Source organism: Macrobrachium rosenbergii, chromosome 5 (genome assembly GCF_040412425.1).
Source record: "Macrobrachium rosenbergii isolate ZJJX-2024 chromosome 5, ASM4041242v1, whole genome shotgun sequence".
In the NCBI taxonomy this organism is placed as follows: domain Eukaryota; kingdom Metazoa; phylum Arthropoda; class Malacostraca; order Decapoda; family Palaemonidae; genus Macrobrachium; species Macrobrachium rosenbergii.
In genome coordinates, this window is record NC_089745.1 from 41884145 (window position 1) to 41909147 (window position 25003).

Genomic DNA, 25003 nt, shown 5'->3' on the forward strand with positions numbered 1-25003 from the left:
CCGGTCTAGAGCTAAAGTAGTTATATGGCCGTTGAAGCTGGGTTTTAGCGATGTACTCATAATAACTTAACATTTATATATTTGTATATATCGCTGGTCGTTTGCTCTTTCTGCTGCTAAGATTACCATAAACAACATCAGGTTAAGGTAGCTGAAGAACTTGGGAGATTTTGAATTCTGGGGTGTGTGGGTGTGACTTCTCTTGTGATTTTCTTTTTAATGTTTTCGTTTTATTGAGTGTCGTGCTGTGTGCCATCTTCTGTTTGGTAATCATCTGATTTTCCATCGGTCTTGTTAAGTGACGTAGTTAAGAAATTACTTCATTCTCTCGAGGTGCAATCCTTTAACTTTTCACGTTGATACAAATTGTTGTGTAAGGTTTATTGAACATGGTCCTGTGCCTTGAACTCTTTAATCTCCTTCCAATGCAGAGGTGAATGCTCTTTTCAGTAGTCGAACAGGACCTTAGGAGTTGGGATTGCTAAATTCTCATTTGGTGTTTAGCTGGGTTGGCGTCGACAGCTACTCACCCACCCACGTGGGCCTGGATTTTAAGTGCGTCTAAAGAATGACTTTGTTGTTTTATTATGGGCTAACTTAGTTACATGAGTTCATGTATTGTAAATGAGAGTAAAAATGAAACATTTATTTATTTATGCAGTATTATTTTACAATTAAAGAAGACTTTATATTCACATTTGCCTGTACGATCTCGCACACTCATGATTCTCATGAGAGTGTGCAAGCCTGCCTATCTCATGGGTTAGTAAGGCTCTTCTGTTCCATCGCTCTGTTCTGTGTCTTATTTTTCTTCCAGTGTTATGACCAAACTTTCTCAAAACCTGATTACACACACACACACACACACACACACACACACACATATATATATATATATATATATATATATATATATATATATATATATATATATATATATATATATATATATATATATATATATATATATATATATATATATATATATATATATATATATATATATATATATATATATATATATATATATATATATATATATATATATATATATACGTATGTATATTCATTCATTCTTTAATTACCCTTTGGATTGTCAGATAGAATCCAGGATGAGGTTGATGGATCATTCCCTTTTCGCAACGGCTGCCGACCCATTCTTCTTCTTCTTCTTCTTCGTTTAACGTGCTTTTTCCAATTTTTTTACCATTGCAGTCGAATAACTGCCAGATACATAATTCACCACTTGGGTCAACGGAGACGTATTGTTTGCGTAAGAATGGGGATGGAGTGTATTTTAGTAGCCATTAATTCAGCAGGAAGAAACTAGTTTCTATAACTTAAATAATAATGATGAATCAAAAGAAAATTGGTCTTTTGTTCCACGTCGTCCCTAAGCCTGATCTGTTGAAATGTACATTTTGAAACACCCATTCCTGCAACCCATTTGTTCCACTGACTCTACCTCTGCTCAAATTCTCTTTCTTCCATCTTACACTCCACCCTCTCCTAACAAATGTGTAATAGTGCAGCTGTGAGGTTTTCCTCCTGGTACACCTTTCAAACCTTTTTTACTCTCAATTTCCCTTTCAAAGCTGAATGACCTCAGGTCCCAGTGCTTTGCCTTCGGCCTGAATTTATATTCCATTCCATTCTATTCCCGTGCTTGTCTGATGTTAAACGTTAGAGAAACACAACCACTTTCTTTTCATGAGCATTAATATTATTTCCCAGAAGACGAAGAACATTGACAAAACTATAAATGGAAATGAATATGCAATGTTCAGAGAGCGTGACTGCGCTCAAGGAGATGGAAAGATTCCTTCGTCTCGTTAATATCATGAGCCAAGGACACCAAGTCTTAAAGGTATTTTTGGATTGTAATCGCTTAAACCTGATGTATTTATTAGAATGATTTCAGTAACATTTATTCATACAGACATACAAATAACATTCATCCATGCATGCATACATTGGGAATCAGTATTCTGATTAACCATGTACGATCTGTAGTTAACCATCAACATCTGCTCCTGATCTGAATTCTGTTTAAAGCCATAGGATTATCCTTCCTTATATTCTCTGGTGGACTCTTTTATACCTGGTGAAACTTTACCACTTGTTTTGGCAGCCTCTGAATTGCTTTTTGCTCTACTCCCAGGCATCCATTCACTATTCCCTTCTTGTACAATTGGTGTCCAACCTCTCTAACTAATACTTCTTAGTGCTTTGTGGTGTTTCCTCCGAGTTTCACCTTTAGATCCTTTACATCACCTAATTTATTCCCTGGATCTCTTTCATAGTGTTGTCCAACCACTCCAAGTTCATGTTTTCACTGCCTCAAGCTCTGAATGGCTGAATTTGCCGTAGTGCGTGCCTGTATAGCTTAAATTTCATGATTCATACATTCTAATATTAGGAACACCCTCTCTGTAATCGCATTAAACTTCCATTCCGCAAATACGTACCTTTTTCTTGAAAGCAGAATATGCTTCATAACTCCCATTTTTGTACCAAAACATTCACTAACAACTAATGTATTTTTGGTGACAATGACATTTAGCACATTATGCCAGATCATAACATGAAATCAATAAATTAGTCTTCGTCGTGCATAATTACAATTGAGTGTGTAACATCGTTATGAACTATTTCCTAATTTTATGTACACAGTATATAATTAGCTCCCCACCTGTATCATCTCCATTATTCCCAATTATTTCATGATGCTCGTTTCAGCAAAGAATCATTATATCGTTCAGCTTAAAATTCTGCGTACCCTGACTGAATATAATATTTTTTTTTAACTTGACGCCTTTTCCCCTTCTCGCGGTAACTCGAGAAAGCTCTCAGCAGGTGTTTTTGATAAGGAGGATAATCACGTGACAATCAACGAGGTGTCATATTTATAATACAGGTCAGCAAAGGCGCATATTTCAAGGAACAGGCCTAAATTTCTTGTTATAACAGCCATAAGATTAAATTAGAAACTCGTTGATATATAAGTATTTATACACACACACATATATATATATATATATATATATATATATATATATATATATATATATATATATATATATATATATATATATATATATATATATATATATAATATGCACTCAGACTTTTTGGGCATAGTTTTACTCTTCCGCAGTACTCACTGAATGTTGATGTAGCGTCTGTTACTTGCCGGCATACTTTTCCAATTTCCTATATTTTAATTTTCAAAATTGAATATTTCAAATAAAAGACAAGCATTGTTGCTATGTTGCTCCTTTTATTCACTTATATGCCATTAACTTTTGGCTATCTTCAGGGCTTTACAAAGAATATAGACAATTACAGTAAAAACACAAAGGAGAAAAGATAAACATTAAAAACAAGAATCCAAAAAATTAAAATTAACATGAAAACCTCACACATTAATAATAGTGGAAATAGAAAAAAAAAACCACTGGAGGCAGATCTAGGATGTGTATGAGAGAAAGATTCCTGTCTCAGAAAATAACAAAATGCGTAAGAGGACGACGCAGAAAGCCAAACAGAAAATACTCAAAATCTGGAATTCTGGAATCTGAGGAATGATGACAGATTGGAATCAGACTAATTGCTTGTCCACATCCCGGCTTACAGATATTGTTCCTTTTCTCCCTTTACGGAGATTTAGTGGCCTGTGGAAGATATTTCAGCGTGCGCGTGTAAGAATGAATACGCCTCTGTAGGTGAGTATTCGCCTCGGTAATTGAATAATGCAACCCACTTTACAAGCGCTTTGTCCCGTTTTACGTTTTGCATGACAATATTTAAGTGAATTTGCTGGTATTTCGTTCAGTCCATTAATGCGATTTCTAGGCAGAACCATTCTGGGATCGGAGTACCGTCCTTCTTCATTTCGGCCGGTTGATTCTTCAAACTAAAGCGTTAAAAAAAAAAAAAGTTTGAGGTGCTGGATTTCAAAATTCCCACCGTAACTCAGATTATTATCGATGAATTAGCGTTTCACATATTGAACTTGGGGTGGTTAACTAATCTGGAAGACTTATATTGCATAAAAAGGTAGGAAGGATTATTAACTAATTTGTCTCGCTCAGTTTGTCGTGACGTAATTGCTCGCTCGTTAGTGTTTGTCCTTACCGGATGCTAAGTTTGTCCAAGCGAAATTCTCCAAAATGACATAACTTCTGCAGTATTTCGTTTTGATGTCCCTACGACATATTATGTTTTCCTGCTTCCAGGTGCGTGGATAATCTGCTAGAAATGTATGCCGTAGTCGTGGTTGCATTGCGCCCCAAATATCAAATGACATCAGCTGAAATAAAATTAAGAAGTGTTCAAATCATTATAAACAGGAGAGACATCGTTATATTTGTACTTCATTCATTTTTGTTGGGGGTTACCGGTTTCGTTATTAGATTTCAAGTTCAAATTTTGTCTTTTTGTCATCTTATGTAATCAGATACTCACGGCAGCTTCTCCTGAAAGTATTAATTGTTTAAAATTTTTCAGTTCAGGAAATAATAATCATCATCATCACATCATCATCACATCATCATCATCATCATCATCATCTTCTTGTAAGAAGACCCTCTCTCAAACAAACTTCATTGAACAGTATGGCCGTCTGGATGCCGTTTAGCTTGTATTGTAGTTTCTCAATATCTTGACTGAGTTTCTTTGTAATAGCAGGTAAATCATACAGCAGCTATCCAAAGTTCATTAATAATAATAATAATAATAATAATAATAATAATAATAATAACAATAATATGAGAAGGAAGTAGCCCCTCTTATAAACAAGTCCTGTTAATTAGGATGGCTGCATTATTTAAGTTAATTTTATATCGAGTCTTTTCAGTTTTCATTGTAACTCTTTTGGCTTCATAGTTAATGTTTGTCAATAATTGACCAATGTTCGGACTCTTGGTAAAGAGAAATGCCTAAATAGCGTATTGACAGCAGTCTTTATTCTGTATACAAGAGAAAGTAATGAAATACGGTGGGATAAACCCGCAGTAACAGCAGATCTCGGGCAGAATGATTCCCGGGTCGTAACTCAGAAATTCCTTTCGGGTTTCCTCTTGTCATTCGGAAAACAAAAGGAATGTCTGGAGTACAACTGCCTTCTCTTGTATTGCATAGGGAATAAAGACCGCTGTAAATGCACGGCAAATGTATTCCTCTTTACCAAAGTATAAACATTTGTCATTATTAACGTAGAAGAGAAAAGAATTCTAATGAAAATTGAGAAGACTCAATATAAAATTAACTCAAATAATAATAATAATAATAATAATAATAATAATAATACTATAATTATTATTATTATTATTATTATTGTTGTTGTTGTTGTTGTTGTTGTTGTTGTTTTCTTTTGGTTATATTAGAATTATTTTTGATATTGCTTTGCGACTTGGTCTAGATGATCTCCCACCTGGAGATTCCCCCCCCCCCATGTCCCCCTGCCATTTCCCTCTGAGAGATCTCCCCGTAGGAGATATGCCCCCCCTATGCGTTTCCCCCCGGTTTAACATACCTTTATGACCTAATTACGCTTGTTAATGATTTGTGTTTGATTGCAATTGATTAAGGTTACAATAAAATCAGGCGATATTAATTACCATTTCTTTGATAAAAGCAAACTAAATTTAGCAGTCCAACTAAACAGAATACCACAAAATTTCCTGCCTTCACTGCGACTTCAACGATTTTCAACTAAAACTGAATATTGTGCGCTACACCTCGAAGAAAGTCCATCAGATTTCTGTTGTTAAAGCTACGAACAATTGTTGTAATACGAACATTAGCCTGGGCATACGGACGACGCTGTTGTTCCGGTATATATCCACCAATAAATTGATTCATAATCACATTATTGAGATTTTGCTCTAGCTGCAAAAAGTGCCATAGATTCAGGTGGTATGCGGTCACAGAAGCCGACATTTTGCTGTGCCAACCTTCGATCGCATTGTTTGTTCGGGGTAGCTCGTCATCCGGTCGTTCGTGCATATTCCACATTGACAGTGCAAATTTCGGCTGCACTTGACGATTTCGCCGTACGCTACCGATGTAAGTGTCTTTAAAATAGTCAAGGGTTGGTGCAATTTCGTCGTCATCAAGCTCGTCTTGCAGTGCTTCAAAGGACTCTACAACCTTATCTTGTGGTACAAACGCAAGCTCTACAATACTCCGGATATGTAATGCGAACTCGAGATCATTGGCGTAGCGAATTTGAAGACCCTCTTGTATTTTGCGGTAGACGTTCTGGGCGAGATGGTAGAAACACCCTTTAATAGTCGTAGCCGGGGATTCGTGTTGCAGTGACGTAAAGGCTTCTGCCTTGAAGGCTGTCATAATAGATTCAGGTATCAAACTCCTCCAATGATCATAGGATTCCTGTGATCCTTTACTCCTAGACTAGGTCCTCCAGTGATCATAAGGTTCCAGTGATCCTTTACTCCTGGACTAGGCACACTCCTCCAATGACCATAGGGTTCCTGTGATCCTTTACTCTTGGACTAGGCATACTTTCCCAATGATCATAGGGTTCTGGTGATGCTTTACTCCTGCTATTACCAGTCATCGCCAAAATAATTTTTAACTATCTAAATATCCTATTATTGGGACAAGCATTGAGGAAAATAAAGCTGGTTGGTACTTGCACTAATGGGGGGGCGATTGGCACTGAGGGGGGATATCTGGGAAATCTCCCGCTCCCCGCTGACTCACTTGTCCGCGTTGATCACACCAAGGGTAATAATAGCAGCCAAGATCACTACAGTTGACTTTTGTCTATAAATCTCAGTTATTATTGATTACTAAAGGCCTTTTTTTATTAATGAAACAAGCCAGTTTATATGTCAATATGGTAACATCGCTTCATTTTTTCTTTGCCACCGTAGGTTTCTGAAGTTAGTAGAGGTAATTGTCCTATATCTGTTAAATTTTTACCTACAGTTCTGTATTTTATTCTACCTCTAGTATCATTATTATTGTTACTGTTGTTCCCGAAAAGTACCGGAAAGGGTAATCCTTCACTGAAACCTTCATTGAAATCCTTCATTTAAACAGAACTAGGAATAAAAAATTTACACGTTCATCTTGAGAATCTTTGAGCTCTATGTAATTAGAATTGGCCGAGCGGAGTTGAAACTGTTTGGAAGATTTAATCAACTGGTTGCTCTCGGTAAATCGAAACAGCTTTATTAGCAAGTTTTAATTGAACTGCTCTCGGCCTGTTTCGAAGTGACTCGAGATCATGTTTATTTCTACAAAACAAAATAACATTTACAATATGAATATCTTTTAACCTGGGCATTGTTGAAGTAGTTCTGAACACGGAATCGTAGAAAATAATATGCTGTGGTTTGAGTGTCTTTATATAACCCCTGATTGATTGACTGGATGATTTTCCAGCGTAACATTTTCCGAAAATACCAGTATATTTTAAAAAGAAATTCGCTGAACCTTCGATGGAAATTCAGTTAAATCTGAGGAAGGAAGCGTGGTGTACATTACTTGAATTTTTGAAATGCGTGAAAATTCCGTCAACATACTTTACGAATTTAATAGGCTTTCACATACCTAATCTAAGTTTAACGAATAACGAGAGACAAAGAATTTCTTGGAAAATTATAGTGCGGTCAGCGGGTACGGTCATGACGCAGTGATGACGTCACTAGTCGTGGCATCTTTTTGTTCATATTAAGGGACTTGGAGGATGGCTTACATTGCCTCTGGTGTTAAAAATGTACCGCGATTAGCCACGAATGTAGAACCCTGGTGATCCTTTTTTATTTAATATTTTTAAACATGAGTTCATTTTAATTCAAACAAATTTTCCTTTGTAATAAAGATTAATAGTATTTTATCAAATGTGTGCATAAGAGCAGAGTTACAATACACCGTTTACAAGCATCCTTCTCCTGCAAATATCTTTGCCATAAAAATCAGAATATAAAAAATATTATGTTATTTTGTGGCTCAAAATTACAGAAATTTAAGTGCGCGTCTGAGCCAAGGAGAGTGATGTAAATATTTTTCACATAGGTAAATTACAGAAACACCATTATTTTTCAAATTACGTCCGTAGTTTCATCGGTAGTTGACCCCTTTTATTTAATGAATCGGGTGCAGTATCGCTTTGGACTAAGTTACTTTCAATCAGAATTCCGTTGTTGCTTCCTCTAGGAAATTTCGCCTAAGTGGTTGTGGTAACATTGCCATGTTGGCCTTTGACCCTAGAAAGTATCATTTTGCATTCCCTCACATTTACCTGTTCGTCACCTTTTGCTATAATTTGTCTTCCTCCGCAGGCTGATTTCCCATTGGGGCCCCCCCTCTTGTTTTTATCGTCTGTTGACTCTGTCCTTAAAGGGTTTTCTGCTGAATATTTAAAGAAAGGAAAGAAAGAAAGCTAGCACTACTGTTCATTGAAGCCGAACCTCAGTCGTTATGAAAAAAAACCTGCGACAAAATCGCTTGTAAATAACGTTGATGATGATAAAGAATAGCTGCCTTCTGAGAACGCCCATACAGAAGGCTTTGGTAAACAAATAAAAAGCTCTCAATTTCTGTCCTCCTTACGCCACTAGTTATTTGTTCCGGTGATGTATAAGAGAGGAATCGAAAGCATACCATAAAACGTCACTCTCCATTCAGCCAAACAGAATTCATGTTTGCCAGTCAGAGTTCGTGTCTTCCATTTAGCCAATCAGAATTCATGTATGCCATTCAGCTAATCAGAATTCGTGTCTTTCCTTCCATTCAGCCAATCAGAATTCGTGTCTTTTCTTCCATTTAGCCAATCCGAATTCGTGTCTTTTCTTCCATTCAGCCAAACAGAATTCGTGTCTTCTGTTGAGACAATAAGAATTCATGTCCTAGTGGATCTTACTAACATGCCCAGCTGCTTTACATTTTATGTATCATTTAGACTGAACAAGACTTACCTTACATATAAGGCCAGTGACTTGCACATCACGCTTCAGGAAAATAGAACAAGCTCTTGTGACAGATATTAGAAAAGGGAAAGAGGAAAATGTCAGATGAAGAAAGGTTGGAAGCGTGGGCTATTAGCTGTGTTGATGTGAACGATTGGTTCGTTTTCATGGTGTTTATTTTATTCTTAACGTCATAGACACCTGAAGCAGAGTAATATTTCAATATTTATATTTCAGTTTATGTATATGTATATATATATATATATATATATATATATATATATATATATATATATATATATATATTTATATATATATATATATATATATATATATATATATATATATATATATATATATATATATATATATATATATATATATATATATATATATATATATATATATATATACATATATATATATGTAATTGAAATAGCCACAATGCCCTCTTAACTTTTTCAATTGATACGCTTGCCACTAAAAAGCCTTAAGATCCAAGTGCAAGAAACATAAAGAAATTCTGATGCGCGGTAGCAGAAAACGCGCATCAGAATTTCTTCATATTTCTTGTACTTGGATCTTAAGGCTTAGTAGTGACAAGCGTATCCAAAAGAGCGCGAAGAATTCGAGAAATTTAAGAGGGTGTTGTGGCTATTACAATTAAAAAGTGACCGGTAGATTCTGCAGAAGCATAGATATTGTCTTTCTTCAAGGCTGAAATTAAGAAGAGTTGTACTATCTTTTTATTTTTCCTGCTGCACAACTGCAGATCTCAAATTTGATTGTATCCCTACAATAAAGTGCTACGATCTTCGGAAGAAAAAAAATCACGCTTCATTCCTCGAGAAAGTGTTTTGTATGCCTTTGAGATAAGACCAAGAACTGTAAACAACACTGAATCACCTTCATTAACCAACTAAGATTTTTAAAACATTGACTTTGACTTTACGACAGAGTTCGCTTAAGTCGCTGAGTACCGTTACCAGAAGGACGCGTAAGAGGCAGATGAATGAGGGAAGAGAACTTGTCTAATGAAGCCATAAAAACCTCTTTCTGAAATTAGATATTTAAATGACTCACGTCGCTCATATTTTACTCCGGAATGGCACCTTCCCGCTTAAAGTGAAACTTCAAGCTCTTCAAGCTTAAGCTGAGAGAGAGTTAAGTACCTTATTTGCATAAGTAATTCCGGGCAAGACAAGAGTAGGCGTCAGAAATTCCTGGTATGTGAAATATGCGTCATTTTTTTGTTTCAGCAGCTTATCTCATAAAATTGTGCACAGAGGTATGGAATGGAAAGGAATATAAAGTTTCGGCAAAGGGCCAAGGCTTGGGGTCTATGAGGTCATTCAGCGCAGAAACAGAAATTGACAGCAAAAAGGTTTGAAAGGTGTAACAGGAGGAAAAGCACTCAGTTGCACTATGAAACAATCGTTAGGAGAGGGTGGAAAGGGAGATGGAAGAAAGAATAACACAGAGGTACAGTAAAAGGAATGAAAGGGGTTGCAGATAGGGGCCGAAAGGACGCTGTAAAGAACATCAAGTAATGCCTAAAGTGCACCGCGTGAGGTGCGCTGATGGCACTACCCTCCTACGGGCTACGAAGGTATGAAGTGTAGTATTTCTATATACTGTTATTCAAGAACGTTTTAAGGCAGAATACCTCAAGTACTATAATGCTTGTAAGTAAGAGATACGAAGCAAACGTTTACAATTTCTTTTCTCCCTTCTCTAGCATAAGGTCCGTTTTGCGAAGGACTGATCAGACATTTTGTTGTTTTTAATGAATAACCGCTAATCGGAAATACCAACCACGCTTATCATTGATGGCTTTAGTTTTTATGTTGACCCTTTCCATCTTATATGGAAGTTGATGGTCTTGTTCTGGCGTTACAACAACAGTGGTCATCAACGCCTGAAAAATCATTTGCTATGAATGCTTTGTAGCATAAAAATAAGCATCGTAGGCGTTACTTAATGTTCTTTGCGGTATCCCTTCGGCCCACAGCTGCAACCCCTTTCATTCCTTCTGCTGTACCCCCGTTCACATTCTTTTTATTCCATCTTTCTTTCCACTCTCAACTAACAGTTGTTTCATAGTGCAACAGCGAGATTTTCCTCCCGCTACACCATTAAAAACTTCTTTTCTCAATATTCTTGTTAACGCTGAATGACCTTATACGTCCCAGTGCTTTGGCTTTGGCAAATTTTACATACTAGTTATAAAAAAATGTGTATGTATGTATAGTGTGTATGTATTTGTATGAGAATTTTAATACAATATCAAGGATCCGAGCTCCTTGGTATTGTATTAACTATTCGGGGTTTTGAAAAAGAGATGAAAACAAATAACTTTTGCTAAGTTTGGGACAAATATTGCAGAAAGACCTTCAGATTTTGCTAAACCCGTGAATTCAGCAGTCGTGAATTTATGTTACTGAGTAAAAAATTAAGATTAATAAGGCTGAAATATGCCCTTTGAAAGCGGAAAAAATTAATAATCTCAGATGAAATTAGTAATCATGAAACAAAATACGAGCTGGGATAAAGCGTAGCGAATTGGGCCACAGTGCTGCTGGTTTTGAACTGCGACGTAATTTTGCAACTGAATATGAAGCTAAATTAAATTTTTGCCAAACTAGATGCAACAAAGAGTTATTTCATAAACAGCCTCATGGATTGCGGTTGGTTTAATAAATTATATTAACACCAGAAGCCCCGTAGGCGGGTAGTGCCGTCAGTGCACCTCATGCGGTGCACTGTAGGCATTGCTTAAGGTTCTTTGCAGCGTCCCTTCTGCCCCTAGCTGCAACCCCTTTCATTACTTTTATTGGATCTCCGTTCATATCCTCTTTATTCTATCATACTTTCCATCCCTTCCTAACAATTGTTTCATAGTGCAACTGCGAGGTTTTCCTGCTGTTACACCTTTTAAACCTTGTTACTGTCAATTTCCGTTTCAGCGCTGAATGACCTCATAGGTCTCGGCGCTTGGCCTTTGGCCTAAACTCTATATTCTATTCTACAACAGAAATGGCAAGGAATTCTGTGCTTCATTGTAGTATATTCGATATGTTAAGCCTAGATACGAAAGGGGGTATATTTTTCACTTATGACTAAGGAATACGTACGTATATACTGAATTAGTTTCGATAACAAAACAATATATTCCGGGGAGTATTGATTAAGAGTAATACAGGTATTCGTAAGTCATCAAACTTGAGAGCAAGCTTTCAGATCTGTTTGCAGTTCAATTGCCAGTTATTTTTTAGCAAAGTGTCATTCATTCCCACATGCTCCGTCATGATCCGGTATTAATATATCCCTAAAGACAAAAGAAATGAAGGGAAAATATGCCAATATAATTAAAAATCCTTAAACCGCTGATTTTCAAAGCATTTTGTGAATAATTATCTCCTGATGATAGTCTGATCGAAATAGAAGACCAGACATTAATTCTAGTCGATAAAGATTCATGCTGATGTGATCGCCATTGATGTATTGTTACAGTATGAAAGTAATATTTGATTACATGTGTACGGAGACAAGACACACACACTTATAGGCGTTTATGTTATAAGTAAAATTATATTTATATAAGGACGATTCTGTGGAACCCGGAACAAGCAAACGCGGGTAAGACAATTTTGCAAATACTGCTTTTAGCTTTCAGAAAATCTTATCCGCTGTTTTCCGCGGTTACCTTCCGTACTTTGTACATTCACAGTAATTGAGACCAGCGCCTCTCTCTCTCTCTCTCTCTCTCTCTCTCTCTCTCTCTCTCTCTCTCTCTCTCTCTCTCTGATTGACCAGAAAGCTTTTCGCTTTCCTTTCATTTGTGGGGGAGGATCTACTCGCTTCTACATCTCACTCTCTTTTTCCATCCAATTTTAAAGAGTGATTTTACGCTTTCCACTTTCTCCTATGCAAATCAGGTTAACATGTATTTTTATTTGTTTTTGCAAATCAAATTAACATATGTGTTTATTTGTTTACGTGTGTTGGAGCGAGTTTGAAAAAAACACTAGAGTCATTTTTTTGTCACTGTAAATTCCTTATCGCTGATAACTCGTATTTTTTTTTTTTTTCAAGTGTAAAGTCAGTTCAAGTAACGTAATGACTTGTGCTGGTCCTGAATTTTTCTTTGTAAGACTTCGGGATACTGAAATGTCCAAATAACTTGCCGGTCTCTGATAATCGTGGTAAAAGTTGTGTTGTTAAATGATTTGATAGTAAGGTAATATACTTATATATATATATATATATATATATATATATATATATATATATATATATATATATACATATATATATATATATATATGTACAATATAATATATACATATATATACATAAATACATATATATATTTACATATGTGTGTGTATAAGATTAGGGTATTATTCAACGGTTACGAAATTAAGGTTCTTAATATTTCCAAATAGGAACTACGATGTGTCGGTAATTTAAATTTAATTACTAAATTCTAGTAACTAAATTGAGTTGTAACTTGTTAGAAATCAATAGCAATTCAATTTTTGCAGGTAGATACCAAAATTACTTCTCTCTCTCTCTCTCTCTCTCTCTCTCTCTCTCTCTGAGGGGGAGGAGGAAATGTTTAAAAGTTATTGCTGTTCCAACAAAAAATTATATTGAAAAGTACATGAAAGGTAAATTATATGGTAAATATTAGTATTATAATAATTGAGATCATTATTTTTTGTGCATGATGTACACGGGAGTCCAGCTTCAGCTGTTTTGTGAAGAAATTAATCATGAGCACACAGTCTCTCTCTCTCTCTCTCTCTCTCTCTCTCTCTCTCTCTCTCTCTCTCTCTCTCACTCTCTCTCTCTCTCTCTCTCTCTCTCTATATATATATATATATATATATATATATATATATATATATATATATATATATATATATATATATATATATATATATATTAGTCTGTTAAGTACCTGCTGAAACCTTCCTAATAATCCAAGGTTGGCAATCTCTCATAAAGTAAATCAGATATTTTTTTATCATAATTGTACAGATGTTGGTGTCGAATTGTTGAAGTGTGCTTATTTAACAGTAATCATACGCAACCATTATAAACAGGCATGACAGATATTTTTACTCATTTCTGTATGCGGGTCTGTTACTTAATGAGAACTGAGCTGACACGCACACGTACATATATATATATATATATATATATATATATATATATATATATATATATATATATATATATATATATATATATATATATATATATATATATATATATATATATATATATATATATATATATATAGATATATATATGTGTGTGTATGTGTGTATTTGTATTACTTGTATTAGGCTTCAATATGACGGGATGAGTTAGATTCCAGATTCTTTAATTTTCAAAGTACCATCTCGTCTTATTGAAGCCTAATACGAGTAGGACTAATATGAATATATACAGTACAGTATATATATATATATATATATATATATATATATATATATATATATATATATATATATATGTATATATATATATTTTTTTAATATATATACACACTGAAGTTGTGTGGCTGTTTTTGTGATATGTGTATGTATATGTATGTATATGTATATATATATATATATATATATATATATATATATATATATATATATATATATATATATATATATATATACAGCAGTGGCTTGAAATTTCTTGAGCACTATTATTACGAAAGATATGCTCTTTTAAACTATATCACAGTTTTAAGAATCAAATCAAATGTAAAAACATTATAAAGACTTTCTGTCATTTTTAAGATGTTATCGGGGTTAATGATATTATAAATGTTCCATGTCATTTCTAAGATATTATTGGGTTGAACGATTACTGTCGAGAGTAAAATTCCTTCACTGTTCCCAGTGAAATCTAGGTTTGCCAGCCAGAGCCCTTTCGCAGTGGCTCCCTAGACGTCGATTTTGTGTCTGTTTTTTTCGAGGGATCTTTAAGCCTGTTTATTCTAGAAATGTTTTTCTTTGTTTTTTATGTGTTAAAATACTTTCGCCCTCATTTTTTTCTCTATTAATGTTTACATTTCCAGTAATCTCTAAAGCAGTCCTTTGGGATTTTTTTTTTCACTTCTAACTTGAGATGATGTAGAATATGCCGCATTTAGTTATTGATGGCCCCTGTTACAACTTGACTTACCCAACCTCGGTTACATTACGGGTGTGGGACTCTCCACCCCTCCCCCCCTCGTCCGTCCTCCAGTCTTGCGCTTTTCCTGAAGAAAATGTTATTGTGCCTTGCAAATAAGTGTATGCAAATGTAAGTTTACGTTACATATCAGTACCTACTGTATTACACCTCATGAATATATAAATATATGTATATACGTATATATATGTGTGTGTGCGTGTGTATATGTTTAAAATCAGTTCAGTCCTGAGGAAAAAAGTTAAGTATATCTTAGTTTAACCAGACCACTGAGCTGATTAACAGCTCTCCTAGGGCTGGCCCGAAGGATTAGACTTATTTTACGTGGCTAAGAACCAACTGGTTACCTAGCAACGGGACCTACAGCTTATTGTGGAATCCGAACCACATTATGACGAGAAATGAATTTCTATCACCAGAAATAAATTCCTCCAATCCATCATTGGCCGGTCGGAGAGTCGAACGCTGGGCCAACAGCGTGCTAGCCGAGAGCTCTACCCACCCCTCCAATGAAGAACTATTCAGTCCTGAGGAGGAATTACAATGTACAGCGAAGTATAGTGCTCTCAGAACACATCCTAATGTAATTGGGTTTTACACAAAGTGGATTCAATATTGAGTTACGCTCGGAACCGACGTACTTTTGATCTTCCCTGAATCATAAATGTACCGTAAAGGATGAAACCATCTCCTCTTGATGATCCCGTATATACCTTAATATGTCACTATAAAACAGAAGAATTGACGGGGAAAGAGCATCTTGGGTTTAGACTAGGTAGAGCGTGGGGGTGTGTGTGTGTGTGTGCGCGGATCAGGTGTTTAAAAGGAAACAGTTATGTGAGCAGTTAGAGAGTCAAGGGGAAAATCTGTACTCGTCTTCCCCGTAGGAAGGTAGTACTGTCAGTGCTCCTGATGTGGTGCACTGTAGGCATTACTTGAGGTTTTTTGCAGCGTCCATTCGGTCCCTAGATGCAACCCCCTTTCATTCGTTTTACTGGATATCCGTTCATATTCTCTTTCTCCCAACTTTCTTCCCGCCCTTTCCAAACAGTTGTTTCATAGTGCAACTGCGAGGTTTTTTCTGAATGACCTCATAGGTCCCAGCGCTTGACCCCTAGCTTAAATTTCGTATTCCATTCCAGTTATATACTCGCTTTACATCAACTACAGCTTATGATATAACTGAAAAGAGATAACGTGAAGGTAATTAAGGATGCTTGGTATAGATAAGCTACTGTGAGCTTTTAGAAGCCTGCAAAAGGTTTGGAAAGCGTTTGCAAGAGAAGGAGAAAGCTCAGAGTAAATACAACAAAACAAGGTTACAAAGGTGAATAAAAACCAGGAAGATGAAGCAATGAATGTCAATATGGAAAGTGAAAGGATGAACGTTGTTGATTCTTACAGGTATTTGTGAGTAAATGTAAAGGATGATCGTAGTGTGAGAGAAGGGGTGAGCAATAGAACAGGTGGAGCAAAGATGTGTGTCAGGTTGGGTGCAAAAGGTCGGGAGGAGACATTGGGTTGCCTATGTAAACCAAGGTAGGTGTGTATGAAGGAATAGTTTAACCACCTCTCCTTCATGGAAGTGAAATGTGGATGTGGAGTGAGATTGAAAGAAAAAAGGTTGGAGATGTTGAGATGAATTTTGTGTGGTATACGCGACGTAAGAAGAATTGAAAGGGGTGAAGCATGCAGATGAATGAAAACAGTAAAAAGGTTATCATAGATGAAAGGATGAATCAGAGTTTTGAGATGTTTGGTCATGAGGAAACGACAGCCGACAGTAAGTTAACCAAGAGTCTGTAATTCGAAAGTGTTAGGGGACAGAGGGAGAGGAATATTTAGAAAGTGCTGGGTAGATGCCCGGATATAGGAAAAGGAAAGGAGGTGAGTGATGCAGTGTGTTTGGGGGATCCAATTCACTGTTGATGAGCCCATATGCATTATTTATCCACTGCCTGTTCTGGAACTGATTCTTTCCTCAAAAATGATTATGAATTTCACGTATTTTCTGCCATACCAGCACAACTGAAAATACTTAAATTTTGACAGTTGGACCTCATCAGTTTTAGAAATGGACGCTGTTACCAGGATCACCATTGACGTACATTTAAATGAAATTCGGAATACTAATATTAAATCGCGTGAAATTGTGAAGTTTGGTACATAATTGCCCCCAGAAATGTTTTGTTTGTTTTCCTAGATAATCCCATTGCAGCTGGTATGCTTGGGAATTAAGGGTAATTTGAGGTCGTTTCAGTGCCATTGCCCAAAAAGTGTAGTTGTCCCTATAGTTGATTGAAGAAAGTCTGATCTGAATGACGTAATAATAGAAGGGGTCAGGATGAGCCTGGAAATGCATTTGGATGTGTGAATGCAAATAAATTCATTTCACTATTAAACCAACTATCCCAGTGGTTCGTTTGGATTTGATTGTTATTAAGGTTACTAAGCAAAGTTCTTTACCATCAAATCCACAAAAAATCTGTACTTTTCGGTCCGCTTCAAATTTCCGTCAGCGAAAGAGACAGAAGTTTGAATGATACATTTTGGAAAGACTGGAAAAAATTCACAGTGCGTTTCGTTGCTTTAAATCGTTATGGGAAGGGATATTAAAGAAAAGAAGATTCGAAGCACTAATTAATTTTTTCTTCAAAGAGAAATAGAACTGCAAGAATATCAGGGAACAGGGAGGTATTATTCAGAGGTCATCATAACAGTTGTCCTTTTTTTCATTTTCAGTAAAAAACGAAAACAATAAGAATCAAGATTTCCTGTATATGGAATCGGTGTGAAAAGGGTATTTGATCTTGTTAAGAGGGAGACATTTTGTGAAGGTCTAAGTAGTAAATTTTCATTGATCAATCATTTTAATGATACGGCCCTGGGAACAATCCACCATTGAAAATAATAACGAGACACGTACATAAAATAATGTTCCGATTGACCAAGTATAACAAAATCTAGGCGATCAGAGAAATAATTTCCGATTGACCAAGTATAACAAAATTTAGGCGATCAGAGAAATCATTTTCGATTGACCAAGTATAACAAAATTTAGGCGATCAGAGAAATAATTTATAAACCAGCGCAATAATTCTTCGTTCAACTCCAAACGTGTCTTGCATATGAAGAAACAGGACACCTTGCATGTGACGTGATGCCTACCAGTAAGCATTTAGTGAAGAATTGAATGTATCAAAAGTATGTTCCACGAGGTTTTTTTATATGGAGAAGGGACGTATTTAATATCTCTTCCCATAAAGGTTTTGTTTCTGCTTTAAAATTACTCAGTTTAGCCATTTCACTTAAAATGAAAGTGGATTTTTTCCATGAAAATTCTTCAACTTATTTAAGAGGGTGTGTACTTATATTAATCTAGGTAAAGTATACACCATTAGATTTTATAAATTTATATTTATGTTTTTTGTATTTATACTAATGTTGGTTTAGCGACTGAAATTTATGAAATAATGCACACTTGTAAATGTGGAAGCTTATTAGCAGCAGATAGCTATATGTAAAAAAATTATATATGTTTGTGTGTGTGTGTGTGGTTGTGTGTGTGTCTATGTATATATGTGTTTGTGGGAGTGGTTTACTTCTCAAGACAATTTATTTATGTAAATTTTCTGATATATGAGAATTGGTGAGAAAAAGATAAGAAGCATTTATTAGAAAATTAAATGTATACATAATAAAGAGAATGAGAGAATGTGCATAGTATTCCAAGTGTGAGAGAAGGAATAGAGAAAACATTAGATTGCGGAGAAAGACCTATAAAAAATATGGGGAATCATATAAATGAAAGGTAAAATGACTGTATCACAAAATAAGGATAAGATAAGGACATATCAGAGATACGGAAGAATTGCTGGATTTTTATTTAATAATATAAGTGGGAGTGACTAAAGAGGCAGTATTAGAAGGGTCAGCTGTTAAGCAATTAAACGGAACCCAGAATTGATGAGGCAATTTAGGCCTATGGCCAAGATTTTTTGGGTCAGATTTCACCCACAGCATTAAAGAGATGGTCCATAATTATGAAATTTCACGCCACACATTATGCACATAAATCTCTGACCTACATTATACCAAGAACGTGTTCTCTGCTAAATATTGGGTTTGATTAGGCGAATCCATATAGAAGGTCCTAGCTTTATTTGGGGGATAATGTAAGGATCTTAGACACTAGAAATGAATGAAATTGTACATGTTATTGGTGTCCATGAGTAGACTATTTTGTCGTAACAAAAAATCGTCATCTTCATTATTATTGTATTTATTATTTTTTTCTTGGCCGTGATAATAATAACGGTATAATTTCTGGGGTTTTTGTTATTGTCAGTATCGTTCTTTACTGATGTACTAATGTAGTGTCGATAGAAAGTGGCAAAATTTGGAACTATTTGTGAAATTATTATACTTACTTCAGTTGCGTTAGGTACTATCACGAAAATAATTTCTGACAGTACTCTCCAGAGGTTTGCGTTTACCATTAAATTTATTCCTCGGAAATACACATAGAAGGTTAAAATCGCGCGCGCGCGCGCGCGAGAGAGAGAGAGAGAGAGAGAGAGAGAGAGAGAGAGAGAGAGAGAGAGAGAGAGAGAGAAACGAACACCACATTAAACCCATGAAAAGTCAAGTCAGATGAGTGGTGAAACAACTTTGGTTTTAGAACGATTATAGTATTTGTGAAAATTAGATTCATGGATCCAGGTTGCTTTGAAAACTATTGTAGTATATACATAATTGCTGTAATGTAATTAGAGTAACTTATTAAAGTATAACGATCTACAAATCTATGAATTAGAAACCTGCATTTTCAAATTATTACAGTACTTGCATCATTGCTGTGATGTAATAAGAATAACTTAATAAAGTATTGCAATTCATAGATTTATGAATTAAAAACTACACATCCCATTCTTTTGCTATCAGTTTTTCGTATGCTGTAATCTTACTTGCATATAGGCTATGTATTCTTAGGATGTGAATCTTGAAATAGCTGACACTGATCACATAGAAAAGCCTTTTCCAAGTTTGTCGCTCCGCCCTTTCTTTCTTCGGATCTGTTTTGGTCGATGACGTCGTTGGGAGACGTCTACGCAAGGTTTGTTTACTTTCAATTACCAGTGTGTGCCTCAATTTGTCCGGGAACACTGTCCTTTGGTTTACCTGAAGGTTTTGAAATTGATACCATAAACCTAAGCAGTAAGCTTCGCCGGCAGCAAAGCGGACGGGATCTGAAGAAATCGTAGTACAGAAATATTTACACAAAATAGTAAATATGTATGTATATGTATATGTATATGTATATGTATATGTATATGTATATTTATAATATATATATACATATACATATATATATTTATATATATATATGTATATATGTATTTATATTATATATATATATATATATATATATATATATATATATATATATATATATATTCATATATATTATATATTAAAGTCGCATGTGTGTAGTGTGGTTTGCATTCACCGCATTATTTTTATGTTCGTGTTTCTTTGCATGTACTGTGAGCTTGCATGCTTTAATACATGCAATGTTGCATGTTCTCTCTCTCTCTCTCTCTCTCTCTCTCTCTCTCTCTCTCTCTCTCTCTCTCTCTCTCTCTCTCTCTCTCGTAAAAAGAAATCGCATTACGCATAGGTGTTCATAAGTGCCCATTGTAATTTATGTAAAAATATATTTATATGTGTGTATAAAACATTTTTCATCTTTATTGTCAGGCTCTCGGACAGATTGTCTGACTTCATGTTTTGACACAGTCATACGAGTTCCCGAACAATTTAAATGAATCTGTGAAAATTATCTTTCAGTTCATTAGTCAGGCACTAAGCTAGAATCTTCATTCGTCACTTAGCCAAAACTAAGAAGCTGATTTCTACTCCTAACAAAAACCTCACTAATGCAGTGTTATCCTCAGCTTTTAACGGTCTTTTTTCATTTGTTTCTTATTGTGATTGCAGCCCTTGGTGTCTTAATTATTATGTCGATAATCTTATATTTGTGCTCATCAATCTTATTTTGGTCTTCATTTATCATTTCCTTCTTTCGTTAATTTTTTTATTTTTTATTTTAGCAATTTGATACGCGCAAAATTTTTATTTTTTTTTAGGACTTTAGTAATGATAAAAACCAAATTTACATGCGACATTTTTGTAAATACAAGCACTTACCTCATTTGTTTCATAGAATAAAGAAACTTCAAATGCTTGATAAGTTTTAGTGTTATTTTACTTGCTGTCTTTAGAATCGGTTTTTCACTGTCTTCTAAAATTGTTGGCTGTTCGTGTGATTCATGTTAAACCATTTTCATTTTGATCTTGCAACAAATTTTGTCAAGGGAATGTCTGAGTAGTGATAATACTTTTTGTACTGGTTTTTTGTGTTTTATTTGGTAATAATTTGAATTTAAACTCTCTCTCTCTCTCTCTCTCTCTCTCTCTCTCTCTCTCTCTCTCTCTCTCTCTCTCTCTCTCTGTCTCTCTCTCTCTCTCTCTCTCTCTCTCTCTCTCTCTCTCTCTCTGTGTTTTTTGCGCGCTTGAAAGATTATAATTATAATTTTCGAAAAGTTAACCATCATGGCATTAAAATACTTCAGGTTTTAAATTCTCTCTCTCTCTCTCTCTCTCTCTCTCTCTCTCTCTCTCTCTCTCTCTCTCTCTCTCTCTCTCTTTTTGCGTGCTTGAGGGATTGATAATTATAATTTTCTAAAAGTTAACCATCATATCCTTAAGCTCACGTATAACTTTAGCATACCATAGTTTGAGGCCTTTAATATATAGGAAATTATTTTGGGGACAGCTTTTCTCTCAGAATTTATTAGTTTAAGGGTATTTTTCCCCCTCTGTAAAGCCCCTTTTTATTAGTTTTCTGTAAAAGAAAACTTTTGTGCCGGCTTTGTCTGTCCATTCGCACTTGATTCTGTCCGCACTATTTTCTTTCTGCCCTCAGATCTTAAAAACTACTGAGGCTAGAGGGCTGAAAATTGGTATGTTGATCATCCACCCTCCAATCATCAAACATACCAAATTGCAGCCCTCTAACCTCAGTAGTTTTTATTTTATTTAGGCTTCTGGCAACGATATAGGATAGGCCACCACCGGGCCGTGGTTAAAGTTTCATGGGCCGTGGCTCACACAGCATTATACCAAGACCGCCGAAGATAGCTCTATTTTCGGTGGCCTTGATTATACGCTGTAGCGGCTATTCAGAAATCTCTATTGCGCCGAAGAAACTTCGGCGCATTTTTTACTTGTTTTACATACTGACTACTTACAGGTATGTATGGAAAGTATGAGTTCTGTTGTTATTTTAAAGAATATTTCCCATCTGTTTTTATTCTTTGTTGCTATAATTATCTATTTTATTCCATTATGTTTTATTTTATAACGTCGAGGCGCAATTGTTGAGGCGCAATTTCGATCTTCATAATCAGTTTTCTTAATCATTCTGGCAGCTTCATCAATTCGGATAGAAGCTGATCAGTAGGAATTAGTCGAAGAATTACCGAGATTTTCTTCAAAAATTGATAAACCACGTGTCGTTAATGCCCAGGAATTCCTCTGTTGAACATTTGGATGCAGAGAGAGAGAGAGAGAGAGAGAGAGAGAGAGAGAGAGAGGCAGTCACTCGCTCTACCCGATTTTTAGGACGTCGTGGGAGGCCCCGGAGTATAAAACTAAGCGACCGAGAACACGAGGGCACAGACCAGTCCAGACCTCCGTAGCGCGAAGAACGAAGCCCCTTCGCAACAACATAACACACACACACACGCAAGCCAAAAGTGGGGCCCTCGTCTATTTTTTATACTTTTCGCTGCTGAGAACGAACCCAGTCAACAGGTCTCAACTGCAGTTTCCCAGAGGAAAAGGAACGCCTTCTACTCGTGAAATCGTTTTCATTGAAAGCCCGTAAACTCACACGCCCAGATCGGAGAGAGGATTGACAGTTGTTGAAGTGGAAACCGAGACTTACACAGAGTGAACTTAGTCACCAGAAGCCGACGGAAGCTGGGAATGGTGTCCGACAAAGTGGTTCTCCTCCTGGCCGTCTTCCGCCTGCATGTTGCTCTCTGCCTCCCAGTTCTACAAGGTTGGTTTTTCTTTTTTTTGCGTTCTTCGACGCTGTGTCTGTGTTCGTCTGTTTGGCTGTATGTTTGCATATTTTTTTTCATGCGTCGTGTTACAATCGTTGATTCACTCTTTGTCCTTTTTTTTTTTTTGTCTTAGCATTAATGGGTTACCTTTCTTTATATGCCTAATGCCTCAGCCTAAACTGAGATAAATCCCTTTCCAGGTCATATAGGAGCTTACTGATATTCTGAACGCACTAAACATATCACTGAAGGATGAAAGTATCACTTAGGTTCTATTGTACACCATATGTTTAGCGTATTGTCGTGCAACAAGAGGGCTGTTTTTTCTTTATGAAAATGCAACCAAGATGGGCGAAAAACCACCCCATTTTGAGATGGATTATGTTTTTTTTTCTCTTTCTCAGTGGTAATCACTTTTTTGTCCTGGATCAGTAATAGCAGTGATATTAAATTTTGACATGAATAACATAACAGTTTAACTCAGTTGCAAAAATAAATGAATAAATACAAGAATTACTGATATGCGGAAACAGGTAAGCGTCTTGACCATCACTGGAAAAAAAAAATAAAAGGAAAAAATATGATTTCGCCTAAATTTGGGGTCTAGTTTTTTGAAAAGATAAACGTTTAACTGAAAAGAATATTTTTCTTTTTTGTTTTATTTAGGTGACACAAATAATTAAGTAAATTTAGTACGATGTCTGAATGTGACTACAAGCTTTTATGTAGTTCTTAACTTGAGCATTTTGTAAACTTCAGTTATGCTGGGCGTGATAAATATTTGCTATTATTTTTAAAATTACCCCTCCATGGCAAATGAATGAGTACCTACCACTGTAGCGTAAGTTCCATGATCTTAAACTCTCTCTCTCTCTCTCTCTCTCTCTCTCTCTCTCTCTCTCTCTCTCTCTCTCTCTCTCTCTCTCTCTCTCTCTCTCTCTCTCCATGTTTCATACATACATACCTATATATATATATATATATATATATATATATATATATATATATATATATATATATATATATATATATATATATATATATATATATATATATATATATATAGTGCATATATATACGTGTATATATATATATATATATATATATATATATATATATATATATATATATATATATATGTATATATATATACATATACGTATAAGGTATGCACCACAAAGTGGCGTTCTTTTTCCTTTTGAATCTTAGTCATAGCCTCTTTATTGGATCTTTGATTGATGTTTTTGAGAACTTCCCTAGTTAAATGGCATGTACATTCTTAAGTGATTCAGAATGAATAAAAATTTCTCCGCTATTTATAAGATTTATAGTTTATAACTATGGCGTAATATGTTACTTAATATTGATAGAATTAAAGCAGACTTTCATCTTTTTTGATCAATTATCCCATATGACTAGAAAAAAGATCCGTGTTTTCCTGACGAACGTTTCTTCATATGACAATACCTGCTGTGATTGGATAGTTTTGCTCAATGTTTGCCTTCAACGTATTAAAGCTAATGTATTTTTTTATAATAATCTTGTCTCACATTCATTTCAATGAAATTGGCTTTCTCTCTCTCTCTCTCTCTCTCTCTCTCTCTCTCTCTCTCTCTCTCTCTCTCTCTCTCTCTCTCTCTCTCTCTCTGTGCTTTACTTCCTGCAGCTTCGGAAAACCAAAATAATCTTGTTTCCAGGAGTCTTTCAGGAATTTCTCTCTCTCTC

The 25003-nt window shown here is 35.4% G+C and overlaps 1 protein-coding gene across 3 annotated transcripts in view; it reads left to right on the top strand.

The window, feature by feature from the left end:
- Nucleotides 1-25003, top strand: part of LOC136838713 (uncharacterized) — a 90841-nt gene that overhangs the window by 39622 nt on the left and 26216 nt on the right. For 2 of the 3 annotated variants that reach the window (XM_067104134.1, XM_067104137.1), the window contains exon 2: nt 22640-23274. In XM_067104134.1, the coding sequence (XP_066960235.1) occupies nt 23199-23274 (76 nt within the window). In that variant the 5' untranslated portion in view covers nt 22640-23198. The remainder of the gene's footprint in view (nt 1-22639; nt 23275-25003) is intronic. The other variant, XM_067104136.1, reaches the window with a different exon arrangement.